Source organism: Anas acuta, chromosome 1 (genome assembly GCF_963932015.1).
Source record: "Anas acuta chromosome 1, bAnaAcu1.1, whole genome shotgun sequence".
Classification (NCBI taxonomy): Eukaryota; Metazoa; Chordata; class Aves; order Anseriformes; family Anatidae; genus Anas; species Anas acuta.
Window position 1 is genome coordinate 129,702,868 of NC_088979.1, and position 27,761 is coordinate 129,730,628.

Sequence of the window (27,761 nt, forward strand, 5' to 3'; positions counted from 1 at the left end):
AAGGGCGTGTAGACGGCTTTCAGCATTTCAAAGACTAGAGTATTCTATTTTATCTGCCTGCTAGCATAGGATAGGCTTAATTTCATCAGAAAAAAAACTCTTTAAACCTGAGTAAATAGTTATTCTTGCTCACAGCAATGACAGAAATAACTACAAAAGATGTGTACATTTTATAATTTTATGATACTGGTTCCACATCTACTTTGAAAGCAATCCTAAATTAATGATGCTTTCTTTGTTGTTGCTATATGGACCAGTTTACAAACAATGAATATCAAAATAAAAAGTTTAACCTGCTCAAGCAACTAAGTGATTCAATTTTCCAAATAGTCATGAACACCTAATGAACATTTGTGTATAACAGGCTTCAATTTAAACTCCAAACAAACAGTCCAGACCATATGTTGGGATTCTCTGTTTCAACACTGGATTCCCAGAAAGTTTTCAATTTAGCTGCTGGGAAACATGAGGCTAATTTCACAGTGCAAAATTTTCTCTTTAAAATTCCATTTTTTCTTTCTTCTTTTTGTTCTTTTCCTCAAAATCCACAAAAAAGCATAATAGTTTTCCCTTGTCATTTTCAGAGCAGCTCTTTTTTCTTTTTTTTTTCTCTCAGGGTAAAATCATTCAAAACATACTGCCCTGAAACACTTTTTGTCTGTTTCTTTTGGCAGCTGAATGTACTGTGATGGGCATTCCCAGTGTGACCACAAACCTTTCTGGATTCGGCTGTTTTATGCAGGAACATGTTGCTGACCCAGCTGCTTATGGTAATTTTGTTTGTTTGCTTGTTTTTTAACACTGTATCAAAATAGTGCCCCTGCATTAGGAAATCAAAAAGCACAGCAATAGTGCTTCAACTTCTCACTTTCATGCTTTCACTGTTGCAATGCGGTTCACTGGGGGAATACATTCAGAGCTCCAAAAACCAGTTAGAATCATAGAAACATAGAGTCTCCTAGCACTTCACAGAGCCACAGAATGGCTCGAGTTGGAAGGGACATCAAAGATCATCTAGTTCCAACCCCCCCTGCCATAGGCAGGGATGTCACCCACTAGATGAGGTTGCTCAAGGCCTCATCTAACCCGGCCTTGAATTAAGCATTAATACAGTCTTACTTAACGCTTAAAGCACGCTTTCCATAATTGGAAATTCTTGAGGTAACAAAGTTTTTTAGAAAACAAGCTACAAACACCTTCCCCCCATCCACTCTCTTCTACCTCCTCCCCCCAAAGTGGTGCAGGGAACTGTGGGCTGTGGTCAGTCCCTGATGCTTCATCTCTGCCACTCCTTCATAGTCACTCTCTTGGATGCAGTCCTTTCTAAACTGATCCTGCGTGGGCTTCCCACGCAAGCAGTTCTTCAAGAACTGCTCCAACATGGGTCTGTGCCATGGGGTCCATCCATCAGGAGCAAACTGCTCCAGCACAGATCCCCAACAGGCGGCAGCTCCCCCCAGGTCCCCTGCTCCTGCATGGGCTCCTCTCCAGGGCTACAGCTCCAGCCCAGAGTCTGCTCCTGCAGAGGCTCTCCATGGGCTGCAGCCTCCTGCTCCACCGGGGGCTCCTCCATGGGCTGCAGTGTGGAGATATGCTCCATGTGGGACCCATGGGCTTCAGGGGACAGCCTGCTCCACCAGGGGCCTCTCCACAGGCCGCAGGGAGCTTCTGCTCCATGCCTGGAGCACCTCTTGCCCTCCTTCTGCACTGACTTTGGGGGATGCAAGGCTGCTTCTCACTCCTCTCTCTCCCAGCTGCTGTTGTGCAGCAGTTTTTTTGCACGTTCCCGCCCCTTTCTTAAATCTGCTCTCACAGAGGCACAAATAACACCACTAATTGGCTCGACTCTGGCCAGCAGCAAGTCCCTTTGGAGCCGGCTGATAAGTTCAGCAGCTGCCCCTTATCTAACATGGGGCTGCTGCTGAACTCTTTTCACAGAGGCCACCCCTGCAGCCCCCCACTACCAAAACCTTGCCACATAAACCCAATATGCTTCACCAGGCCAGGGCCTGGGGGCTTCTCTCTGGTCACCCCTGCAAGGGCTGCCAACAGAGAATCTATGGGTAAATACCCTGCAACACACGCTGCCTTGCCTGCCACTGGCAAGAGGACAGGGGTGCACAGGGGCCTCTATCTACTCAGCATTGCTGCTGGGATCTTCTAATTAGTGCCTCAAATAGTGGCTTGGACCCTCTCTTCACACACCACCCCTGCTAGAATCCCGCAGTTAGCATCAGAACCCCTCTTTCCACCCAGTACCCATTCTGGGATCCCTTAATAAGCAGAACAGACTCTCAGTCCACCCAGCAGCTATGCTCTGATCCCTCCAGTAGCAGTAGAGCCCCTCTGTCTTTCCACCACCCCCTTATCAGATCCTTTAATTAGCAGTAGAGCCCATCTTCACCAAGCACACCAGCCACAATGAGACAGACACACACAACCTCCCCTTCCTCCCAACACCCTGACCAGATCCCTCAAGTAGCTGCCCCGAGCCCATCACCACCCACTATTGTTGCTGGTATCCTTCAAGTAGTGGCAGAGCCCCACCCTGCTGGGATCCCTTAATTAGCAGCACAGACCCTCTGCCCTCCCATCTCCCCTGCCTAGATCCCTCAAGTAGTGGCAGAGCTCCTCTCTGCACACAGAGGGGGTCTATAGGGTAGACCTTACGTCCACCCATCACCCCAGCCAGGGTCCCTCAACTAGTGAGAGTCCGTGAGTCCCCTACCACCCCAGCCCAGATCCCTCAGGTAGTAGAACAGCCCCTCTCTCCACCCACACCACTACCAGCATTGCTTAAGTAGTGGCTTGGTTCTTCTGTCCTCCCGTCTCCACTGTCCTGATTCCCTGAGTAGTGGCTCAGTCCCTATTTCTGTCTACGTTAAGACAACCACTGGCATTCATGAGATTACTAACACCTCCTTTGGCACAGATACGTAGTGTAATGCCAGCTGGTGTTGCATTGCCATTTGCCATGTGGCCTCGAGCCCTCTGTAGAGCTTTCATGCCATCCACCATAACGTTTGTAATACTTTATATTTCCCTGGATAGATTTACTATTGCCTTCTTCTCACATTGTTATGACCAACCATGGCATGAGAACTGTGGCAAATCTGGGAGAGGTGGTGGACCAGATGGGCCATTGCTGTTTGCACTTGTATTTCTTACCTTTGCTCTACCTGGATGGATGCTGGCCTTTGACTTTGCCTATCGAGGGTGGCACATGCCAAAGAAAGGGGTGTGTTGTACTGTTCCTCGCTCATCATGTGTCTTCCGTCTGTGGCCCGTGGTCTCCCCCATTCCCAGCACTGTTTCATCAAGTGTACAATCCCACATGGAGACTGTCCAGACATGGGGCCTAGGTCACCATGAGCCACACAGACCCCAAGGCTGCTGCCGTAGACTGGACAGGGCAGGGCCAGGCAGGAGCTCCAGCAGGACATTATTATACATATATATATATATATATATATATATATATATGCATATATATATGTGCATTGTATTAATTAATTGATATAATATTATATTGTGTATATATACATATATATATATATATTTACAGAGAGTATGGGTCACTTGCTCTTCTCTGCCAAAACATGGGTGTGGGCATTGACGTAACTTATACATTCCTAGGGAACACCAAGCAGTTCAGTTAAGGTAGTTGTGTGTCTGTTTTATCTATTGAGATAGCTGAAGTCTATCCTCCTTTTCTTTCCAACTCCCTGGGGACAAGAATAATGTATTGATCTTGGCAAACTACACAGAGGCAAAGTTTACCTCTGCCCTCTCTCAGCCAGAGTTGTACAGAATCACAGAATTTCTAGGTTGGAAGAGACCTCAAGATCATCGAGTCCAACCTCTGACCTAACACTAACAGTCCCCACTAAACCATATCCCTAAGCTCTACATCTAAACATCTTTTGAAGACTTCCAGGGATGGTGACTCCACCACCTCCCTGGGCAGCCCGTTCCAGTGCCTAACAACCCTTTCAGTAAAGAAATTCTTCCTAACATCTAACCTAAAACTCCCCTGGCGTAACTTTAGCCCATTCCCCCTCATCCTGTCACCAGGCACATGGGAGAACAGGCCAACCCCCACCTCTCTACAGCCTCCTTTAATGTACTTATACAGAGCAATAAGGTCACCCCTGAGCCTCCTCTTCTCCAGGCTGAACAAGCCCAGCGCCTTCAGCCGCTCCTCATAGGACTTGCTCTCCAGGCCCCTCACCAGCTTCGTCGCCCTTCTTTGGACCCGCTCAAGCACCTCGATGTCCTTCTTGTAGCGAGGGGCCCAAAACTGAACACAGTACTCGAGGTGCGGCCTCACCAGAGCCGAGTACAGGGGGACGATCACCTCCCTAGCCCTGCTGGTCACGCTGTTTCTGATACAAGCCAGGATGCCGTTGGCCTTCTTGGCCACCTGAGCACACTGCTGGCTCATATTCAGCCGACTGTCCACCATCACTCCCAGGTCCTTCTCTGCCTGGCAGCTCTCCAACCATTCCTCTCCCAGCCTGTAGTTCTGCTTGGGGTTATTGCGCCCCAGGTGCAGGACCCGGCACTTGGCCTTGTTGAACTTCATACAGTTGACCTCAGCCCATCGGTGCAGCCTATCCAGATCCTCCTGCAGAGCCTTCCTACCCTCGAGCAGATCGACACACGCACCTAGCTTGGTGTCATCTGCAAACTTACTGAGGGTGCACTCAATGCCGTCATCCAGATCATTGATGAAGATGTTAAAGAGGACCGGCCCCAGCACCGAGCCCTGGGGGACGCCACTAGTGACTGGCCTCCAACTGGACTTGGCTCCATTTACCACAACTCTTTGGGCCCGGCTATCCAGCCAGTTTCTAACCCAACGAAGCGTGCGCCAGTCCAAGCCAAGAGCAGCCAGTTTCTTGAGGAGAATGCTGTGGGAGACGGTGTCAAAAGCCTTGCTGAAGTCAAGGTAGACCACATCCACAGCCTTTCCCTCATCCACCCAGCGCGTCACTTTGTCGTAGAAGGAGATCAGGTTCGTCAAGCAGGACCTGCCTTCCATAAACCCATGCTGGCTGGGCCTGATCGCCTGCTTGCCCTTCAAGTGCCGCATGATGACTCCCAAGAGGATCTGCTCCATGAGCTTCCCTGGTACTGAGGTCAAACTGACCGGCCTGTAGTTCCCCGGGTCTGCCCTCCGGCCCTTCTTGTAGATGGGCGTCACATTTGCTAGTCGCCAGTCAGCTGGGACCTCCCCCGATAGCCAGGACTGCTGATAAATGATTGATAGGGGCTCGGCCAGCTCCTCTGCCAGTTCTCTCAGTACCCTTGGGTGGATCCCATCCGGCCCCATCGATTTGTGGACATCCAAGTGCCGTAGCAGGTCACCAACCAGTTCTTCGTGGATGGTGAGGGCCACATCCTGCTCCCCGTCCCCTTCCACCAGTTCTGGGTACTGGGTATCCAGAGAGCAACCGGTTTTGCCGCTAAAGACTGAGGCAAAGAAGGCATTAAGCACCTCCGCCTTTTCCTCATCTCTTGTAACTAAGTTTCCCCCTGCATCCAGTAAAGGATGGAGATTCTCCCTAGTCCTCCTTTTTGTGCTGATGTATTTATAAAAGCGTTTTTTGTTATCTTTAACAGCAGTAGCCAGATTGAGCTCCAGATGAGCTTTGGCCTTCCTAATCTTGTCCCTGCACAGCCTCGCTACATCCTTATAGTCCTCCTTGGTGGCCTGCCCAATTTTCCAAAGATTATAAACCCTCTTTTTTCTCCTAAGCTCAAGCCACAATTCTCTGTTGAGCCAGGCTGGTCTTCTTCCCCGCTGGCTCATCTTTGGGCGCATGGGAATAGACCGCTCCTGCGCCATTAGGATTTGCCTCTTAAAGAGCGCCCAGCCTTTCTGGACCCCTCTGCCCTTCAGAACCGCCTCCCATGGGACTCCACCAACTAGTGTCCTGAGCAGCCCAAAGTCAGCCCTCCGAAAGTCCAATACAGTGGTTTTACTGGTTCCCTTCCTGGCCCCGCCAAGAATAGTGAACTCCACCATTTCGTGGTCACTCTGCCCAAGACTGTTCCCGACAATCACATCCTCCACCAGTCCTTCTCTGTTTGTGAAGAGAAGGTCTAGCAGGGCACCACCCCTGGTAGGTTCACTAATCAGCTGCGTCAGGAAGCTATCTTCCATGCTCTCCAAAAACTGACCGGGAAACGAACCCGGGCCGCGGCGGTGAGAGCGCCGAATCCTAACCACTAGACATTGATTAATTGTGTGTGAGTTAGCTGTCTCTGTGCAAGTCACTAGTATTTGTACTGAAAACACAGCCCATGTCCTACAGACTGATTCGCATTTATAAATTCTAGTGCAAACTTGGAAAGCATTAGATATTTTTTAAGCACACGGTATTTTAAAATGATGGGAGATAAAAGTGATATGTCTTTATCAAGAAAATCTTGAATCCTTCTGGATATATTTATACAAGAAAAACAACAACGAGAAAGCCTCTAAGTTTTGAGTAATCTGCTGTATTTCAGCTTGAAAGGTAACAAAAATTGAAGTAAAAAACCACATATTTCCCTACATCTTTGAATGCCATCAAAATAGTAGCAAATGTTCCAGTTATAACCAACTGCCTCCCAACGTTAAAAAAGGACATCTAACACGTAATGTTTGTAAGTCTATGTAACAGGAAGTAGAATGGAAATGTAAGAGGTCACCTTCAATTCAACTCATCTCCTTTTTTGTGTCTTTTAGGGATCTACATAGTTGACAGGAGGTTCCGCTCACCTGATGAATCGTGCAACCAGCTGACTCAGTTCCTATATGGATTTTGTCAGCAGTCCCGTCGCCAGAGGATCATCCAAAGAAACCGAACTGAGAGGCTTTCAGATCTGTTGGACTGGAGATACCTAGGCAGGGTGTGTGAAACTATTAATAGAGGTATTAAAAACAGACACAGTGTCTAACTGTCTTCAGCATCATGCTACTTTGCAAGGAGGCATCCCTGTTCTGAAAGGCACCCATCAAAGGTGCTAAAGATAAAGCCCGCCTTTACATTTCAGTGTAATGCTTCCATTCTCCAGTGGTATGGAGGGACTTAACTGAATAGGTTAGAGCAGGACCCAATCACGCTTAGTTTTTTGTACCCCTCATGCTAGTCAATGCAAAAAGCTTTTGGGAGCTTTCTCTGAGGACAATAGCACCCCTACACTAACTAAGATTTGTGCTCCAAAGTCATCTGGACTCTTTTCAAGGATCCTATTTCATCACGGAAAGAGTAGTCAGGCATTGGAACGAGTTGCCCAGAGAAGTGGTGGCATCACCATCCCTGGGGGTGTTCGTGGAAAAGTTGGACCTGGTGCTTAGGGACATGGCTTAGTGGGTGACATTGGTGGTAGGCTGATGATTGGACCAGATGATCTAGGAGGTCTTTTCCAACCTTAATGATCCTATGATTCTATCAATTCTTCCTGAAAGGCTGTTGGGCCTTGTGGATGGTCAGAACTCCTAAACTAAATCTGTACCTTAAAGGCAAAACAGTGTTTTTGATTTGCCATAGAAAACACCACAGTACCACCTACTAAGAAATAGCAAAGCAATATTAAGTCCACAGGAGCAAAGGAGTGGAAGGATCCATACATATAAGTTTTGTAATGATTTCAGACCTTGCTCTGCTTTGGTATCTGTGTGAGATCCTTTCTGTTTATATTACTCCTGACACAATATAAGACTAACACAAGCTATTTTTTAATACAGGTGATGGAGGCTGGTGAATATAATGGATCCATCAAATATTGTTACCAAATTCTTAAATGCCAAGCCTCAGCAATTCATAAATGTTTCTTCTTTGTAACTGTTACACATACTCTATATGCAAGAATGAGCCTAAAGTTTATATGCATACATATTTAGAGATGTAAAATTTCCTGGTTTTAAAAAGACACAGTTCTGTCTTGAGGGATAAATAATGCCTGTCACTCTACACCAAACTACACCGACTGAGATGAGTGCTATTTACCAACTTGGTACACCTTAGACTTAAAAGAACCTTATTCAGCTTCTGTTCCAGCTTCAGCTCTACTTTGGAGCTCATTACTTCACAGTGATGTGTTTGTTACAGGTAGCAAAACCATTTGGGTTCTCTTTAGCTAAACACATGATCAGGCTTTGTTAAGCGTCACCTTTGAGAAGATATTCATGTTACATTCCTTTTTTTTCTGTGTAAATCCGCTGTCCTGCTTGACTTGTAATGGTTTCTCTTTTATTTTGCAGTATTACATGCATGCCAGACACTTGGCCCTCAGCAGAACATTTCCTGATAAATTTGAGATGGAACCAAGTGCTCCACCAAAGGTACAGTCTGCTTTTGGAGATGAGTTCATCTGCATTTTGGCTGTTTTACACAGAGAAAGAGAGAGAATGTGTGTGTGCTTGAGAGAGAGCGTCAGTCAGCAAGTTTTGTTCTAACTGCAGATAAATTAGCTCACAGTTAAAATCTTAAGTTGTAGACCCAAGCTCCAGTCACAAGTTGTAATGATATCAAATGCAAACAGTAAGGATACCATGTGCAATACAGGGACAGTTCTTCCAGCAATTTAGAGTGATCTGGATGGGACTATGCCACTTTAGACCAGCTGAAGAACTGGTCCTTGGAATTTCTATTAGAAAAGTGTCAGCTTCTAGTTTTGCTCCTGGTAAACTCCATGAAGATGTTCTGCACTAATCCAATAATAAAAAGGAAGCTGGGAAAAGATACCGAGGGAAAATGAGGCAAAACACAGTATTCATCTAAACAGAGTATGTGAGGAGAAGGCTGTGGCTGGAACTGCAAGGGGTCCAGTTTAAAGGCATACTTTCAATCACTACACTTCTTGTGTAGTGCACATTAGCACCAATGTTAGAAGGGATGCTGCTCAAATTCAGTCCAGACACCCCCAGAGCAACTCAGGTTTTCAAATAATAAGAAGAAAGGAATCACAGAATCACAGAATCACCTAGGTTGGAAGGCTCAGGCCAAGACTCCTTGTTTGGCTCTGGTTTTGCAGAAATTGATGTATAACTAGAAAATTGTTCAAAACTTCAGACTAATTCTGAATTTCAGTCAGAGCATTCTGACTAGAGAGTTCAGGAGGATTTCATGTAGCATTGAGGGTTTTAATGCTCAATAAGTCAAAGAAACAATGCTGGAAAGGAAGCGTATTGTTTATGATACAAGCTAAAGATTCCTGCCTTACAGGCACATACTTCCTATCAGAGAAGGACTGAGAGGACCTGTATTTAAGGGAGTTTAATATTGGAATGGTCTAGCTTACATGCAATCACCAATAGTTTGCCTTGATGTGCTGACTGCCTTGAATCACCGTACACAACCAACTGAGGAACACTGATAACATGTACAACTTACTTCTCTCTCTGCCAGACGGAAGGTTTTAGGTACCCCAGGCCTTCATCAGTGCCACCATCACCTTCTGTCTCTCAGCATTCCAGCCCTCACCACAGTGAAGGCGAAGATGAAGATGAGGATGAAAGATATGATGAAGATGAAGAGGCTGAAAGGGATAGGCAAAACATCAAATCTCCCTTTTCCCTTGGAGTATTACCTCAAGGGAAGACAAAGCAGCATGGAGAGTACAGGAACTGAATGTGTTGCTCTCACTGTATCAGGTTCTCTTCATCCATTCAAGAGCTTCTCCTGTAGGCTTGGCAAGCTTTGTGTTAAGGACAGTGTGTTGTGATTAGGAGAATCTTAAACGTTACTTGAGTTACACTGTTGGGAAGCCTAATATTATGTCACCTTGAAAGTAGTTTAAATGACAATTCTGTGCCCAGTGAAGATTAGAAGAAATTTTTCAAGCTTAGTAAACCTAGAAAATGTGACAGTCCCCTCAGGAGCTTATACAAACTGTAGATCATACCTTTGTTTGCATAATTGTCTATATTAATCATGGCCCATGCTGATAGCTCTATTATGGTTGTTCCAAATGAACTCTTGCTTCATTTATGCCCTCCATTTTCACCTCCCAAACTGAAATGATCTTTAAATCAGAGCTCAGAAAATATAGAGAAAAAGTGGTACAATGAGGAAACCTTATCAGGGTTAAAAAAGATTTACTGAAAACACAATGGTCTTCATTTTTCCTCATGCTGTTTATCTTACTGTAAGCTTACATCATTTAAAACATTTTTTTACAACATGTGGAAGTGTCTTGATTCAGTGGTAAAATATACTGTGGAACAATATAAAGTCTTATGCAGTGGGCATTTGAATTTTAGAGATAAATGAAAGTCATCTTCCTGAAGTCATTTAGACCCACAATAAACAGCAGACCGTTTATTTAGTCATTTCTCTGTTATGTTTCTTTAATTGTTTTCATTATGTCGTACATCAAGTTTGTTAACCAAGTTCAGGGAAGAAATGAATGTTATTTGGTTAAAGAAAATGACAAAAATTGCTTAATTAACACCTTCTCATGCAGGCAAACCTACATGCCACAGAGCAATGTGAAAACATTCGAAGTTATGCATTTAAATTCTTCCAATTGCCCCATAAGTTCATGCACTCTTTCATTTCTGTGGAAGAAACCTCATCTTAAAAAATAATTCTAATACAATTCCAAAAACATATCTTCCCCACAGACATAATTTGTAAAAAGCACAAGATACTTCTTTTCAAAGTGTTTGGGGAATAAATGAACCTTACAATGAAAACCAGACATCTAATTTGTGTTATGGTTTTCAAAGGTATTTTAATTTTCAGAGAAGCAGAGAGTGCCTGAAAAAGATCTTCAGAAGTAGATCTTAGCATGAAAATACTAGGAAGGAGATCCATCTTTTATTTAGAAGTTTGAAAATCAAGAATTTCTCAAGCTGTTTAAGAAAAGACATTTCTAGGAATTGATTCAGGCTGTTCCTCAGCAGATAGGATGATCTGACCTCTGGAGGTATTTACCTTCACTGTCTTTTCTGGGGAGAGCTTACATGACCAGTTTTGATTAGATACCTACCTTTCAAACACTTAACCAACACTTGAAGACATGGTTCTACTTATAGATCATATAAAATAAAAGTGATTAAGTGCCTATCTGTATTTTTGGTCACCTAAAATCAGTTTTAAAATTGCACTTTCATTCTCAAGCTGATTTGGATAACTGAAAAAATACCTATTCTCAGAAGACATGTTCAAGTTTTATGGCAAAAACTTGACTGGATTTAAAAGGAGTCACTATTGTTTAGCCACTTATAAAGTAATTAAAAATGGTTAATAAGTATTTTTCATATGAAAAGTGAAAACAAAGATACCAAATGTATTTTCTTCATACCTTTTACTAAGTGGAAAACTGCATTCTGTGAGCTCAAAAATGTATGTTCTTTGTCGAAGTGGATTTAATCAGTTACCTTGCTGAGTCAATGAATATGATGTTTAAGGGTGCAACACTTCCCCACAGCATTCTCCTGGAAAAACTGACTGCTCATGGCTTGTATGGGTGTACTCTTTGCTGGGTAAAAAATTGGCTGGGTGGCCATGCCCAAAGAATCGTGGTGAATGGAGTTAAATCCATTTGGCAGCTGATCACAAATGTTGTTCCTCAGGGCTCAGTATTGGGGCCAGTTCTCCTCAGTATCTTTATCAATGATCTGGACAAGGGAATTGAGTGCACCCTCAGTAACTTTGCAGACCACACCAAGCTGGGCACAAGTGTTAATCTGCTCAAGGGTAGGTAGGTTCTACAGAGGGATCTGGATAGGCTGGATTGACAGGCCAAGGACAAATGTATGAAGTTCAACAAGGTTAAGTGCCTGGTCCTGTACTTGTGGTATAACGCTATGCAACGCTACAGGCTGGGGGAAGAGTGTTTGGAAAGCTGCCCAGTGGAAAGGGACCTGGGGGTATTGGTCGACAGCAAGTTGAATATGAGCCAGCAGTGTGCTCAGGTGGGCAAGAAGGCCAACCGCAGCCTGGATTGTATTAGAACCAGCGTGGCCAGCAGCACTAGGGAAGTGATCATCTCCCTGTACTCAGCTCTGGTGAGGTAGTAGAGGTCTTTTCCAGACTAAATGACCTGTGATTCTAAAAGAACATTTAAAGGTCATATTGATTGAAAGTTAACTTTCTCTTAAAAAAAAAGAAAAAAAAAGGATTTCAGGAAGCCTAGCATTATTGCTTGTATATCAACGCACTGTTATACTGAAGAAAAGCATTTCACCCCATGTTCCCTGTAATTTGCATTAACATCATCTGAGAATGATCCATCACTTCCTTTGTTGCCTACAAATGTTCCAGTAGTGACAAGCTGTTTATTATCATTCCAGACCCAGCATCATTTCAGTGCTGGAAGATATGATCACTACACACATAACTGTAAATCTTGCTAAATGATGGAGACAGCCCTGACAGTATTGAATCTGGAAGGGTTTTGCTGGGGTTACATTAAGACAGCTATGCTTTTTCTTTCTGGATAAGGAGAAAAATAAGCAACGTGTATTATCATGACTGCAGGTTCACTTAGATAGATGTACTGAAAGTATTTGAGTTTCCTAGCAGAAACAGAAAGTTGGCATTACATCTTCTACAAAGCCAGCTATGTTTTTTTCGTCATGGTCACACGTTGTGAGCACCAGCCCAGTGACAGAAAGTGTACAATTTTTGATACATAGCTAAAGTGAATACAATGCTCAGTCTTCTCAGAAATACTCCTGCAGGGGGCAAAGTGATCTCTGCCTCCCACTTCTAGGCTTATTGTAATTCTGCCTTGTACATGTATGTTAGGACCAGATATCAGTAGCAAGGCAGTTTTAAGTATGGCAAAACATTTCTGCCTTTTGAAATGTTAGGGGGAATGGCTTCTCATTCAGTCAAGGCAACAGACTGTCTAACTTAAATGCCCCAGATTTCTAACTGATACTGTCATCTGACAAGGTTAGTAGCAGCTTTATGTTACATAACCAATTATCTGCCATATTGCAAATACTGGGGTTTCACAGACAGCTCTACCTAAGACAGAATTGCTGTTCTGGTTCATGATACTTGGAAAAGGAAAAGGAAAAGGAAAAGGAAAAGGAAAAGGAAAAGGAAAAGGAAAAGGAAAAGGAAAAGGAAAAGGAAAAGGAAAAGGAAAAGGAAAAGGAAAAGGAAAAGGAAAAGGAAAAGGAAAAGGAAAAGGAAAAGGAAAAGGAAAAGAAAGAAAAAGAAAAAGAAAAAGAAAAAGAAAAAGAAAAAGAAAAAGAAAAAGAAAAAGAAAAAGAAAAAGAAAAAGAAAAAGGAAAAGAAATAGAAAAAGGAAAAGAAAAAGAAAAAGAAAAAGAAAAAGAAAAAGAAAAAGAAAAAGAAAAAGAAAAAGAAAAAGAAAAAGAAAAAGAAAAAGAAAAAGAAAAAGAAAAAGAAAAAGAAAAAGAAAAAAAAAAGAAAAAGAAAAAGAAAAAGAAAAATAAAAAGAAAAAGAAAGTTTGAACTAGTGAGCTCAGATCCACAGGAATACATACAAAGGTCAATGGAGAATGAGATTAGTACAATTTTTGTATTTCTAGGACATTTAGAGGAACATGAATTTCAGAATACTAAATCAGATGTCCTAATTTTTTCTTAATACTGATTGATTGTACTGCAAATTTTGGTGAAAATTAACTTAATGCACTCACAGAACATGCTTGAAACAAAGAGTTACTAAATGAATGAAAAGATTGTGGTGTCTTTAGATGAAATTCATCACGAATTCATTCTGTCATATAGTATACACTGCTATTGATAGATATATTACTGCTTAAAAATAAACAAACAAGGAGATTTTGATTTCATCTATATTTCTTCATGAAGTGACATAAACAATTACTGAAAATGCCTATGGCCCAATGATAGAAATTAATTACTCTTCAGGTGCATTTTTTGTGTTGAGGAGAAGCATTATAATTAGTGTGAGTTAACAAAATTAATTAGCAGTATCATGAGAAAGATCTGAGGAAAGTAGTATTAAATGATGAAGAGCAGGACCAGGGCTAAAGGTTAAAAAAAATAAAACATAGTTGCTTGGACACAAGAATCATGTGGCTATTTTTTAATTACATGAGAACTACAGAGGGCTTTCCAGTAAGACCACAAAGCTGCATGAATAATGTTCAATATATCTTTATCAGCATGGAATAATTAACCATTTTATATATAATTTCAGTTTGAAAACTTAAAAAACAACAAAAATGTACAAGAATGATGCAACTAATATTCTGTGTGCCAGTTGTCATGTATGACACTAGATTTGTAACTAGTGTGCCACCACCAGCTCCAGCAGACCTGTACCACGTGCAGCAGTAGTGACTGTATGCCATGGACCCTATTGAGGCCCTGATCCTGTACTAACCTTCATCAACATACAGGGACAGAAATGAAAGAATCCACCTTAACTGGAAGTAAAAATGGCTCCGATATACAGCTGGGTAGAAGGTGGCAAAAGGTTTTCCACTCACTATTGAAAATTTTATTTTAATGAAGTAATTGTGCAAAAGGACAGCTTTAATCATCCTTTCAGCTAAGATGGAACAGCGTATTTTAAACTTTGGATTAGAAATACAAAACGATCTAAACAAGGCAAGAACTTTACAAATAATATCTTTAGCTAAATTGGTAACTTTTAATCAGTTTGTATTCAAACCATTGCTATGAATAATATGTGAAAAATACGTGACCCTTTTGGAACTTAAGTGAGGACAAATGAAATGCTCTGTTTACACAAATCATGGTTTCAGGGTATACAGAATACTAATGTTAAAGAAATTTGAAATATTTCACCAATTTGATAAATTATCCGTCAAGTAGCCAGGGTGGTCACCATTTTCTTCTTCAACTGTAAGACAAGACACAATGGGGGAAAATAAGATGTAGATAAAGGAAAGTTCAGCCACCCATAGTTTTCAGGATATAAATATACCTCAGGGATAGCCCTAGTGTAATCTGACTGCTTAGCTAAATGATGAAAATAGAAGTAATCATGCCTTCTGTCATTTTAAATGTAGGAATTTTTCTGTTTGTTGAGGAACAAGGATATAAGCCATGTCCAGAGAAATACTTTGATAAAAGGAACAATTTTTTCATGAAAAAAAAAATAATTATTTTTTCTGTATTTGCACATTTCTCTCAGTCAAGAGGATTCTAAAATCAACTGAACGTGATCTTCTGAAAATGTGTGGCTTATCCATGTTTGATTGTTTTGTTAGTCTAGTACTACAATGATGTCAACGTTATTTCAGAGAGTATTTTTCAAGCAAGCTGCCAGTTTTGCTTAGATTTCTCAGATGTGTCACCTTTTTTCTTAAGGGGTGTTGCCAGACACTATCTCCTTTTGAACAGCAACAGCAGGCAGGAAAACACCACTAAAATTTATGAATCATGAACTTCACAAGATTTTCTCTTTTTGTTAGCTCACAAGTAACAGACGCTTTCACTGATTTATCTTTAGAATTGGCCATATAGTTTGTCCAAAGACTTATGCTCATTGTTAATCTGCCTCTTTCACCCAAAGCACCACTGAAATTTTTGGTTTTCAGACTTCTGCCATGGCAGGGAGGAGAGAGTTAAGCATAGAGCCCCAGAATTATGTGAGGTACAGTGGGAGATGCTAGGAGTTGGAAAAGTCAGTAATGGTTCAAGGATATCTGCACATACACCAGGTAAATTCTGTTTTCATTTCAGGAAAGCTGTATACTTTAGATAAACAAGGTGAGGTGGTATGGCAGCAATGGCAAGTTATTTATTGCACACTAGTGATCATGTCAAAGGTAACGAGGCAGTAATAGGCCTGTTTTACCATGCATCTATGCAAAAGGTACAAAACACCTCATATTTCACTTGGGTTTTTCTTTACATTTCATAATTCAAATAAAGCTCTTCTTCCTATTGTGACAACCATAATTAAGAGGCTGCATAAAAAACTCACAACTGAGACCAAAAATGCCACAAAGATAGCTTCTAGTCACCTTCTATTCCTCCCTGGCCTGGACCAAAGAGGCCAGGAACATAGCTTGGACAAGCTCTTGAGCTTGCATAAGCTCTTCCAACCTCCCCAGCACCCAGGGGCTGGAGTACAGCGCAGGGTCTCCCCATCACTGGTGCGTGTATCCTTCCCTTTACAACTTCCCTGTTCCCAACTCCATTTCCACATGGAGCAGGCCATTGACAAAAAAAAAATAGTCTAACTGAAGAGGTGAAGGGTACCTGTACTCAGCTCTGGTGAGGCCACACCTCCAGTACCGTGTTCGCTTTTGGGCCTCTCAGTACAAGACAGATATCAAGGCCCTGGGGTGTGTCCAGAGAAGGGCTATGAAGCTGGTGAAGGGCCTGGAGCACAAGTCCTGTGAGGAGCGGCTGAGGGAACTGGGGTTGTTTAGTATGGAGAAGAGGAGGCTCAGGGGAGACCTTATTGCTCTCTAGAGCTACCTGAAAGGAAGCTGTGGGGAGCTGGAGGTCGGCCTCTTCTCACAGATAACTAGTGATAGGACTAGAGGGAATGGCCTCAAGTTGTGCCAGGGGAGGTTCAGGTTGGAAATGAGGAGACATTTCTTCTCAGAAGGAGCAGTCAGGCATTGGAATGGGTTGCCCAGGGAGGTGGTGGAGTCACCATCCCTGGGGGTGTTCAAGGAAAAGTTGGACCTAGTGCTCAGGGACATGGTTTAGTGAGTGATATTGGTAGTAGGGTGATGGTTGGACCAGATAATCTTGAAGGTCTTTTCCAACCTTAATGATTCTATGACAGGCGACAGAGTGCATAGATTTAGGGTCTCAGCATGGTGAACTGTATGTATGCAACAGAAGATGAGGGGTTTGGGATAACAGCTTTGCAGGAAGGCTGGTCTAGGGAGGAAACGTGAACTATTGCAGGGTGAGGGAGCTGGGTGACAGGAGACAGGGCTCTTCATCTAAGGGGGTGCAATATGTGTGAAGGAGATGGGGGAACACAAGTTATTTAAGACTGACTCAGTAACTGGTTTCTGCTGTAGGAGGCTGTGAAAGACAGGCACAGGTTTTGAGATTTTGCTTTGAGAAGCAGAAGTATGCAGCAGCAGTGTGAGAAAGCAGGTGATGAGGAGAGAGAGATGGGATGTCTGGACAAGCTCTATGGCAGGCTGGGAATACATGAATGATTATTGGATTTTTCAGGATATTTCAGGGCTCTGCCTCTAAATCTCCTTGGGACCCTTTGTCGACTGTGCCAGTGAGCTCTCAGAAGCCAAATGTTAATCCCACAGCTCCTGTTCTGGAGCTTTTTAGAATTCTTTTTAAGCATTTCTACCAGGGCAGAAAAGCCAATGGAGTAATGAAAATTTCACAAGCAATATTTTGTAGAAAAAGGAGTCCCATTAAAGAAGTTTTGTTTTAGAAAATTCAAATCAAAATAGCCATTCCCTTGAATCTAAACCAATAAAAATCTGAAAAGCAAATGAAAAGCAGACAAAAGTTTACCAACTATGACTTCTCAGATTCATGTTATAGCTTATGTAAATGTACACCCTGATAAAATATACTCTGTGGAACACCTTATTTCAAGACTGACTTTTTAGATTAACATGTTAGTAAATTAAGTACTTATAAACCCCTTTTTAAAAGCTCTGGGAAAAACAAAACATGCACTTACCTTGTTCTTGGGCTTTCCGTAAGGAACTAAGGAACAGTGCTGCAGCTTCAGAAAGAGATAAAGGATTTGTATTTTGGCTGCGTGTTTCTAGAATTACAAAATCAAAGATGCCCAGTTTGTTAGTGTTCTATGCGATTTCTTTATTTCACTCTGCTTTTTTATATCTACAAATAGAGATATAAATAGAAAAAAATACTGCTCTTTCCTTTACTCTATAACATTACGTACTCAAAACCAGCCTGATAAATGTCTAACACAGAATAGGTTACCTATTTCTTGCAAAGGGGATTATGTTAGAGTTCCTTAGAAAGTAAAGAGAACATTTTTTTTTTTCACGTGTTATTATTTTGCTAGGTTATTTCCTCTGGGCACGTTGTCTAGCATAAAAAAATGTTGTTGACTTTCGTCACTTGTCAGTTCAGCAGAATTAATAATTTCATTTGATTTTTTTCCACTGGGAAAAGAAAGTCAAAGGGCCTGATGATAATGTGAAACATTATCATGTGAATACTAATAATGTGAAACATTATTACAACATTAGCTTATGGAAGTGAAGTCACAGGTACACAAGAAAAGAAAATCAGATACATGGTCTTTATAATGTGCTTTTTGGAATGAAGGATATAACAAAATAAAGTTATATTTAAAAAGTGCTTCCTTAAATATGATTCCAGGAAGACAACCCCTCTCCCGTTTCTATAGATTTCTTTCCTAACCTGAGAAAAGACTGTGGGCACTTACCAAGCTGCATTCTGTCATACAGATCCTTTCGCTGGCTCTCATCTGAGATGAATCGCCGTCCCTCTAGAAGAACAGTGGGAAAAGCTGAAAACAACCTCGCAAATCTGTTGTAATTCGTACCTTACAACCCCTAAAGTAGTCTTTTCAAAACTCAAAGTTACAGCATTAATTCTACAAACATAAAATTGGATGCATTTATCCCCTGGGGGTTTTTTGAAATCAGCAATAGTCCATCCTTAACTGGAACACTCCCAAACATACTTTAATTCTAAAAAGATGTTGTTCCAGCACTTTTCATTCATACGTTAATCTACTGTAGGAGCTGTATGTAGTATGGAAGAATTTACTGAATTTTCCTCACTTTTTCCTTGACTCCTATATGGTCAAGAGCCTTCAATCGCTTTGCTGGTCTATAAAGTATTGTTTTTTAAGGGGATTTTGCTCTATAAAATGAAAAAAACTAAAATAACTAAGTTATAATAATAAATAATAATAACAGTTCATTATTCAGTTGGAAGAAGTAAATAAAAAGGTGGGGGATAATTTTTTTTTATTATTTTTTTTTTTAAGGAACTTTGCTCCCTCAATACACACCTTGTCTGGTACTTTTTGATTTTGAAACAATTCAGAATAGAATTGTTAAAAACACAAATATTTCTGTTAAATGTGGGTCTGCATCAGAGGACAAGATCATCTCTCCTTGACTCTAAATTTTATATTTAATGCTCCTTTAACTCTGTACTAATACCGGAAATTCAAAATATTTTTTGCAAGAGTTAATTACAACAGTATTCATAACCCTGACATTCAAGTTCTTAGAAGAGGTTGCTTGTGGTTTGAATACCAACTGTAATGCAAGATGCTTGTTATATGAATGTGTTTTATCCTATTGCTTGGGAAGATGCTTTAATTAAAGCCTGAGTGAGAATAAGGGATGATGACTATATCCAGTATGTCTTAACCCCCCTTTAAGATTATTTCAGTTAAGAGAATTGCTTTTCCAATAGGTTTCACAATCAAGCTTCCAACTCTATACATTTCCAGTACTTTCTGGAAGTAACTTTGCTTTTCTTCTTCCAGAAGTTGCTTTCTTCAATTTGATTTCTTTAAAAATTAGTAATAATACTGGCAATGCCACTGTTTCAAAGACAAGGAGAAATAATTATAATCATATCCAGGTAGGCTTCAGAATTTCTACCTACACATTTTCTTACATTTACTGCTTGTGTGGAGCCAAGCAGATCAGGAATAATCCAGTGGTATAGAAAGTCATCTCCTCAAAACTTAAAGAGCTTAGGACTTACGTGCACCCTTCAAATACAGCATAGCCTGGGGAGTCCAGTTTCTCTTTTGGAAATGAGCCTTTATGCCGAAAAAGAGAAAGAGACATGTCAGCACCATACACCATTACAAATAAGTACAAGTACTTACACAGCACAAACCTGCGAGATGCAAGGATGCTGCGCATTCAGCCTGAGTGAGCTGTTTACCTGAGGAGCACTCCAGGAGAAAGATATGAAGGACACTGCAAGGAACAGTGCCACTGAAGATGCTGTCAATTTATGGAGTCCCTGTGCACAGCGAAGAACCACAAGACACAAGAAAAGGGTTTCAGGTCTGTAGATCTTCTCAATTTCAAATCTAAATGTGAAAGTATTTCCAGTCCCTCCTTTCTCCCTGTCTTGCTGCCCAACCTCCTCATGCTCTGTGGCTATTTCAGCTTCAAAACACAGTGATCCAACAAGAGGATGAATGTTAAATCAAACACTTTATTCTCTTTACTCATATTTATTATAAAGGTTCCATACAGGTGAGAACTGTCATTGAAGTGAACACCTTTTGTGCTTCTGTTTACAAGGACACTAGATCCTGCAGGAATGAGAATAATGTGCAAACTAAGGAGAAATATGATATAAAATGCATCTTGATTTTACTACACCTGAAGACAGAAACTAGACAATAAGCAAAAGTAGGGGACTTGTTATTCCAAACAAACGAACAGGGAAAGTAGATCACTAGTTCCTCAGGAAAGGAAGTTTTTAAACTTAACATCTTATTTGCATCAACCATGATTACATACTTGTCATGAGATAGGCTTGCTTGATTCTTGGAGTTTGTTTGCTGATGCAGCACATGCAAATGAAAGCATTCAGCATAAATCCTCTGCAAACAAATTGCATATCTGCTTGTTTGCACAGATCATGTTACTATTCATGCATTGGTAACCATGATGGGCAAAAGAGAGGATCTAGCATTATGATTCACAGTGTTTTATTTCAGTCTGTTTTTGAGACGCATTTTGCTTATTTATTTCTAATGCAGTGGTTTCAAGCACACTGAACATAATGACACGTATATTTCTTAATATCTTAAGTTATTTTTTAATGTTAAATTTGTTAACCCCCACTGAAGTTCCTAAAATATTATGTTCAAATGAAAAATCTTGAATTGCAAACTAAACGTTTCCCACATACCAAAAAGTCTCACTCACCTTCATACTTATTGCAGTGGTGAATCTTCAGTCTTCGTTTCTTGGGATAACGTGTCACAAGATCTCCTAAATGTTTGTGGGTAGCTTTTTAAATCTTCAGAGTGAATGTCCCCTCCCCTTCTGTGGCAGGGTGGAGGAGTCTAAAGGGATCTCTTGTCAGCCCTGTAGATGGAGAAGTAGAAGGTCTGATGACTCCTGAGGGAAACCTGTAGTCTTGCAGGAAGTCAGTGAAGTGATTGAAAGATAGACACGCTTGGAGATGCACCCCATTAGCCAGGTGAATACTTTCTGAATACATCAGCATCTGCCTTGTGCATTTGCAATACAAAGTCACCTTCTTGCCAGATGATCGATAACAACGGCCAGAAGCAGATATTAATATGGATGATGAGTATTTACCTAGGATAATCTAACTTCAGGTTGTTAGTCATTTTGGACGCTGGAAAAGGTAGTAAATTGCTCCCCAGTCATAACATGACAACATTGAGAAAAGGGTGACTTATCCAAGGGTCACTAGCTTGAGATTGTTCCTAGCATACACTTAGAGGGGGCAGTCTCTTGTTTGCTTCTCTAACAATCTCTTGCATATGGTTTTCTTACACATGAATAAGAATACTAAGCTGAATTTAAAAAAAAAAAAAAAATAAAAAAATATCCTTAGTAGCCAGAAACACTTTGCTGTCTCCTGGATTGATTGGAATAAAAGCCCAGGTTGTGGGCTTGAATTGGTCAAGCAGTGGAGCAGTTAACAGAAGAAAGGCAGGAAGAGGGAATCAGAGAAGCCATTTCCATAAGCTACTTCTAAGTGATTGTTGTCTCATCACAGTCATGGATGGTCGTTTTGGTCCTCAGGCAAAGAGTGAAGCATGCTTGATTCCTAGCTTTGCTTGTTGTGCAGCTAGTGTTTTTATCTCTGCTTCTTCATTTTTTCCTTTGTGAAATGAGAGGGGATCAGAAGGGGAAGGGAAGCAAACAGGGAGTCAGAAATTTGCTGATTGGAAGACTGAACAACAAAAAAAACTACCCTGGGACCCTCACAAACCAAACCACCTTGTTATATAACAAAAATACAAGTCATCCTAGAGGTGTGACAAGCACATGCTCGTGTACGTGGAGTCTGAATTAAGAGTGTGAAGGCAATGTTAAGGCTTTGTAGAAGCTTTTTCCTGAGACCAGGTGTCTGTGGAGATGCTCTGAACCACACTGTTACTGAAGATGCAATTACTCTCCTGCTTTTGGGCGAAATTTCTCTCTGTTCTGTGCTGATGCCAGACAGAATGGGTCATGCAACTTAGAGAACTCACATTAACTACAACTCACTCTGGCATAGATGCAAGAACTGAAAGGGAAGTTTAGGTTTTGGCCTCATGCAGCTCTCATAATGTTTGGGAACTGCCATTGTACCTCTGTCCTCTAAAAAGGCCATGCCATGATGCACCTTTATCCAGCAAATGTATTCTACTTGCATCTTCTTCAATATGAAGTTTACATTTTCCTTGCTGTTTTCTTCTTGCTCTGACAGATCAGAGACATTTCTTGATGATGTTTTACCCTTAGCCTTAGAAGAGGGTTATGCATTGCATCCAGACGACATTTAACAAGCAGAGACTTGGAAAAGACAAAGCTACTCACCCATCCCCTGTAGCTGCTTTGGAGCCTCTCTTTATGCACAGACCAAAGAAACAGAATCACTAAGTACAACTGAGTCTGTGAAAATTAACCCCCAAAGTTCAGCACTACTCACAGTAAAGTATATTGTCTTCACAATGGTCGTCCTTGTGGTAGAACAACCAGAATGTGTTTGACACAGACAATAAGTCCTCGTTCTCCTGCCACTAGAATGAGGCAAGTTAACTGTGAAGACAACCAGGTCTTCTCCTCCTGTTGGAAGTGGGGAGAAGGGGAAAAAAATGGGAGGCATGGATAAAGATTTATGTCACTACCACACTGTAGGGAGAAAACTTCAGCCTTTCATATCTTTTGACCACTTTCCAAAGTCTCCAGCTGCTTGAAGTTGGTGTTGCTGGAGTTGTGCCCTCTCTTCCAAACTTGTCTCTGTTGGCAGTCCCACTCTTCTCCTTGTGGTGTCTGCGGCTTGTTTGAGGCTGCCCAGAGGGCAAAAGGGAGCTCAGCTGGACAGGTCAAAACCTGAGCTGGCTTATTGTGGGATCAGGTGACCAAGGGCAAAAAATCACTCAAGGGCAAATGCAGGACCTTGACAGCATCCTCTAATTAGTCAGAACTGTTTTAATGCTGTCCTGACAGGTGTCTCAATGACATTAAAGTGTCTAAAATTGAAGGGTTTAGTTTCATCCAGTAGCAAGAAACAGTCTACTTTCCCCAAACACCATCCAGGACACTTAAGACACTCATGTGGGTCTGCCAGCTGTGACACAGGGCCTGCAAGAGACCCAAGCACTTGTGGAGAAGGAGGTGGGGGCAGGCAGAGTTCCTAGGGCGCCTAAATTGTCATTAGCTCCTTGTGACTAGAACTGAATCAATTCCACAGTTTCCCTTTCTGTGGAGGGAAACAGGACCTCGAAGAGCACCCTCTGCCCTCAGAGCATCTGACATTAAGAGAGAAGGACTGAATTCCCATCTGGAGATGTCTGTTTCTCTTCATTGGCTTCAGACAGAGCCTAGACAGCTGGCATTTTGCACAGACCATATCAGGTGAAATGAACCCAATCTAAAATCAAATTTCCATAGTGGTCTAAAATTAGGAGCTTCATAATTCTTAATGAAAAAGTGTGGAAATCAGACAGAGACTAAAGAAGAAAGCTTCTTGGTTTCCTTAAATTCTTTGTGCCTTTGTGACTTATGGCCCTAAATCCATTTAATTTTACTATGAACAATGATTCTAAGTTGCTCTGGTGTTTTAAAAAAATGTATTTCCAAACCATGTCCCTGGAAATAAGAAGTCTGTGTGCAGAACAAGGAACTCCAGGTTTGTCAATTCTACTTCAGTGATTAAATTTTAAAAGACTCTCCTTCTCCCTTCATAGCTCTGTCTTGTCATGGTTCTGTGAGAAGGGGGTCCTCTCACTTTTCCCAGAAATCTAACCACTTCTGGGATAGCATATGGGACATGCTCGATTTATTTGATTTATTTGCACACAGCAACAGAAGGCAATACTTCATACATTGTAAAATGCACATACTGAAGGTTCTTGCATTCACAAAAAAAAAAAGAAAAAAAAAAAGAAAGGATTTGTATAGGCATATATAAGCCTATACTGTTGAAAATGAAGCAGCACATAACTGGGTTATGGTTCATGACACACTGAAAAACTACAGCACTTCAGGGTGATAAGCTGCACACAAAACACTCATTGTCAATCCTGCGATTTCTCAGCTGATCCATATAAATGAGGAAGCGGCTTTGGCATGTAATCAATACCTTAAGTGAGGGAAGTAGAGTGTAGCAGCTGTAGCAGCAGGATCCCTTATTAGAAAGAACATAACCTGCATAGATCATCTTTATTTTTAAAGATGATCTAAAGGGCAGAGGCTGCTTATCCTGACACTAAATGATAAAAAGTCAATTTCTGGGATTGGCGTTCAGTGCTGAGGTGCATGAAGGTTCTTGCATGAGGAGATTTACCTTGTGGAGTCAAGCATACATCACTGACTTACGTCATGACCATGTGTTTTCCCAAATCTTTCCCTAAAAATATAGGCTACAGTCATTGTCCCTGTCTATTTTGAAACTGCTGGTAATGTCACCAATGTTCTGCTGCTTGCCCTTGAGTAGAAGGTGTAGCTGTTGTGTGGAGGTGGTCATATGTCAGCCAATACAATATCCTGATGGTGTCAAGGTACAAATCCCCTGGTACCATGGCCCTTGTCTCTTATGTTTATTCTAATTTCTTTTGTGCTTTCCTGCTAGCTTGTTAACTCTTTGGCAAATTCATCTCACTTCTGTCTGTCATGTGAACAGCATCTAGCACAGTGTAGTTATGGCTTGTACATGCTAGTCTTAATATCTTAAAAGACTGAACTATTGTGGGAGAGTCTGCAAAACAGGAATTGCAGACAAATGGTATTGTACTTAGCTTGCATTAAGGGAACTTAAGTTACATGTAGATTGAAAAGCAGACTTTCTAATGGTAGCATAGTGAAATACAGATTGCCTTAGAAGGCTTTGAATCTATAATCACTGAGAAGATCAGAGAATATATTAGCCAAGCCCCTATTAGGACTAGTTGGTAAATTGCTCCTGCCTGTGGACAGGGTGATGAACTGTACAATCTCTGAACAACATCGGTCCTGTTTTTTATGTATCCTTCAAAGCCAGAATATCTTGAGGCACAATACCAGTGCTACTGTATCATTACTGGAGATGTTTTTCTTCTTTTCTCTAGACCTCACGAGAAGAACTATACTACAAACTACTTAGCTGTACTAAAAACTACTCGAGGTAGAGTTCAAGATGTAGAAAAGACAGTCTGCTAGGGATTATGTAAATGGCTCACACAGTAGAGGTAACAGAGTCTTTGCTGAGAACTGCAGTGAGATGCTATACTTGGGTCCAGACACTACTGTTCTCAAAAGTGTATTGACAAAACAGAAGAGATTTCAAGAGGTAATTATAAGTAAAAGTTAAAGATGTTATGTGAGGTAAGGGATATTTACAAGTATCAGGAAAGTGTAGAAATCAACAAATACTTGAAAGGTGCAAGCATCACAAAAAGAGGTATTACTTCTGAAGTTCAGTGATCCATAGGATAGTAAGACATTTTTCTTCAGTGATGAAAAAGTATGGGGCAAACACCAGGAAGAAAGCACCAGCTGAAAAAGTTTTCTGCAATTTGCAAACTGGAAAAGAAATCTGACCATCTAAGTACAGTCATTTACAGTGTCTGTTAGCAGAAGTTGTACAGCTCTTCAGACCAGCACTTACTACTACCAAACGCATCTTGCAGAGCATACCTTTTTATAATGGCAGAAGCACCAAAGGCCAGGGAGTCATCTGACCTTTTCGTCCACCCCCATGAACTTTGCAAAGAGGATTTTTGTCTTTGTCAACAAATTACCTAGAGGGCTACAAACTATGCTAAACATTACGCATGCAGTCGTCTTGTCTTGGCTGAGTTGTATGTTTGTCACAGAGTCTCACCCATAGAGCTGGACAAGAAATACATGCTGTTGCTGGGCAGCTGGATGCTGACATGTTGTTGTAAACAGTGGGTAGAACTGAGAAAGAGGAGGAAAAAAAAAAAAAAGCAGGTCACACCAAGAGCTGGAGTGATAACTGGACAGTCAGGAGTCAGAGACTGAAACAGCCTGCTTCATGTTTTTTACAAAGTGTATGGACTGTGCTTGCACAGTCCATAAAATGCATGGTCTCTTGGGCTTGTTTTCCTTACCCATGCAGCAGGAGGGAATAGAGATTGGTTTATATGTGTATTATATGTGCATATATATTTATATGCAAAGTGTATAATTTATGTAGAGAAAAATGTTGTTAAAGACAGAATGGAAAACCTCAAGAAGTATTTTCAAGAGAAGACAAGTATCTTACGAACTCTGCTCTATTATCATTTGCTATACTTTGAAAATGTTTGTCCTCGATATTTGGCAATGACATACACCTAACCCTTACCTAGTATGCCAACAAGACTATTAGGAGATTATTAAGGGTCTAATTAAACCTCATAGCCTGTAAATGAAACACTTCTTCCAATCACCCTGTTTTTTACTCCACCTGCCTCAGTTTAGATTGCAAGGACTACAGGCAAGTTGTTTGCCCCTGTGCCTACTCTATGAACTGTACAACAGCACCAGTTATCTCAGGAACCTCCTGACAAAAGGTCACTTGTTCCTATCAAGATATGAAAAAACATGCATGCTATTTCAATTTGGGAGGTTTTCTCTTCAAACTAGTAAGTTAAAAATCTTCCTGTGTGCATAAATCTCTCAAAGGTAAAAGAAACAAGAGAAGAAATGCTCAGCTGGATTGGTTTGATCTCAGAAATCTAACCTCTGCATTAATATCAGCTTTACTCCTGGAGAAAAAGAAAAAAAAAAAAAAAAAATAATAAAAAAAAAAAGGTGTATCTAGTTAAAATGCTTACCCATCTGCTAGTGAAGTCAGAACTGATTTTATCAACACCTGGTCTCTGGCAGTGCTGCTGGATGACAATAAATAAAAAGTGCCTACTTTTTAATTTAATGGTTTTCCTACAAAAAATGGGAAAAGAAAAGTCAGTACACTTCCATGTTTTGGGTTTTAACCACAAAGCACCTGTGAGAGCATTTGTAATTTTTTAATTTTTTTTCTTCTGTGAAGTGCTGAAATCGCCTGTTGTAGACTGGGAAGTGGTGTTTCTCCAAGTGTTTCAAGTCTGAGGGGCTGAATGTTTAGTATACAGGGCAGGCAGTAATATTGCCTAAAAACATTATATTAGCCTATTCTACTTCCTTTTTTTTTAATTTTTTGTTTGTTTGTTTGTTTTGGTAAAGCATATATCTAAAGATCCACAGTGTTAAAATGCAAATCTTGTTGGAGAATATAATACTTAAAATATTTAAGTCATGACAGGTTTTTTAGTCACAGACCCAAAGGCAAAGCATTCAGCAACACAGGGAGGGCATACAACACAAAGACTCTTTACTAGACCATCAACCCAAGATGTTTTAACTTCTGAATTCTTTCAAAAAGTGGCAAGAGCTATGTTTTTTATATGATTTCTGTATTCTCTCCTCAAACTTCTACACAAGAAACGAGGTGAGATCTGCTGCTGCAAGAAAGTTCACAGCAGCTGGAAAAAGTAAGAAAGAACTAATAGAAGTGAGAAACATCCCAAGTACCTGAGAACATACTGAGCAGTAAACTATATTGTTATTTTACTCGCTATTCTTTTTTGTTTGTTTTAAAAGGCTGTGTGTGTGTGTGTGGATAGCAGTGAAACTTCAGGATGTGCTGAAA

General features: G+C 41.0%; 2 protein-coding genes across 5 annotated transcripts in view; one reads left to right on the top strand and one right to left on the bottom strand.

Annotated features, from left to right (window-relative positions):
- The window catches only part of GYS2 (glycogen synthase 2), a 54,545-nt gene extending 44,225 nt beyond the window's left edge, over positions 1 to 10,320 (top strand). For 3 of the 4 annotated variants that reach the window (XM_068655802.1, XM_068655810.1, XM_068655830.1), the window contains 4 exons: positions 675 to 770; positions 6,737 to 6,900; positions 8,255 to 8,335; positions 9,402 to 10,320. In XM_068655802.1, coding sequence (XP_068511903.1) covers positions 675 to 770; positions 6,737 to 6,900; positions 8,255 to 8,335; positions 9,402 to 9,623 — 563 coding nt within the window. In that variant the 3' untranslated portion in view covers positions 9,624 to 10,320. Of the gene's footprint in view, positions 1 to 674; positions 771 to 6,736; positions 6,923 to 8,254; positions 8,336 to 9,401 lie in introns of all 4 variants that reach the window. The other variant, XM_068655820.1, reaches the window with a different exon arrangement.
- Positions 10,321 to 13,605: 3,285 nt separating this feature from the next.
- SPX (spexin hormone) lies at positions 13,606 to 20,836 on the bottom strand. Its single transcript, XM_068691457.1, has 6 exons — positions 20,831 to 20,836; positions 19,830 to 19,910; positions 19,644 to 19,701; positions 18,340 to 18,402; positions 17,599 to 17,685; positions 13,606 to 14,814 (listed from the first exon to the last, which is right to left on the bottom strand). The coding sequence occupies exons 1-6, from the start codon at positions 20,834 to 20,836 to the stop codon at positions 14,756 to 14,758; spliced, it is 354 nt and encodes a 117-aa protein (XP_068547558.1). The 3' UTR covers positions 13,606 to 14,755.
- Positions 20,837 to 27,761: the final 6,925 nt, after the last annotated feature.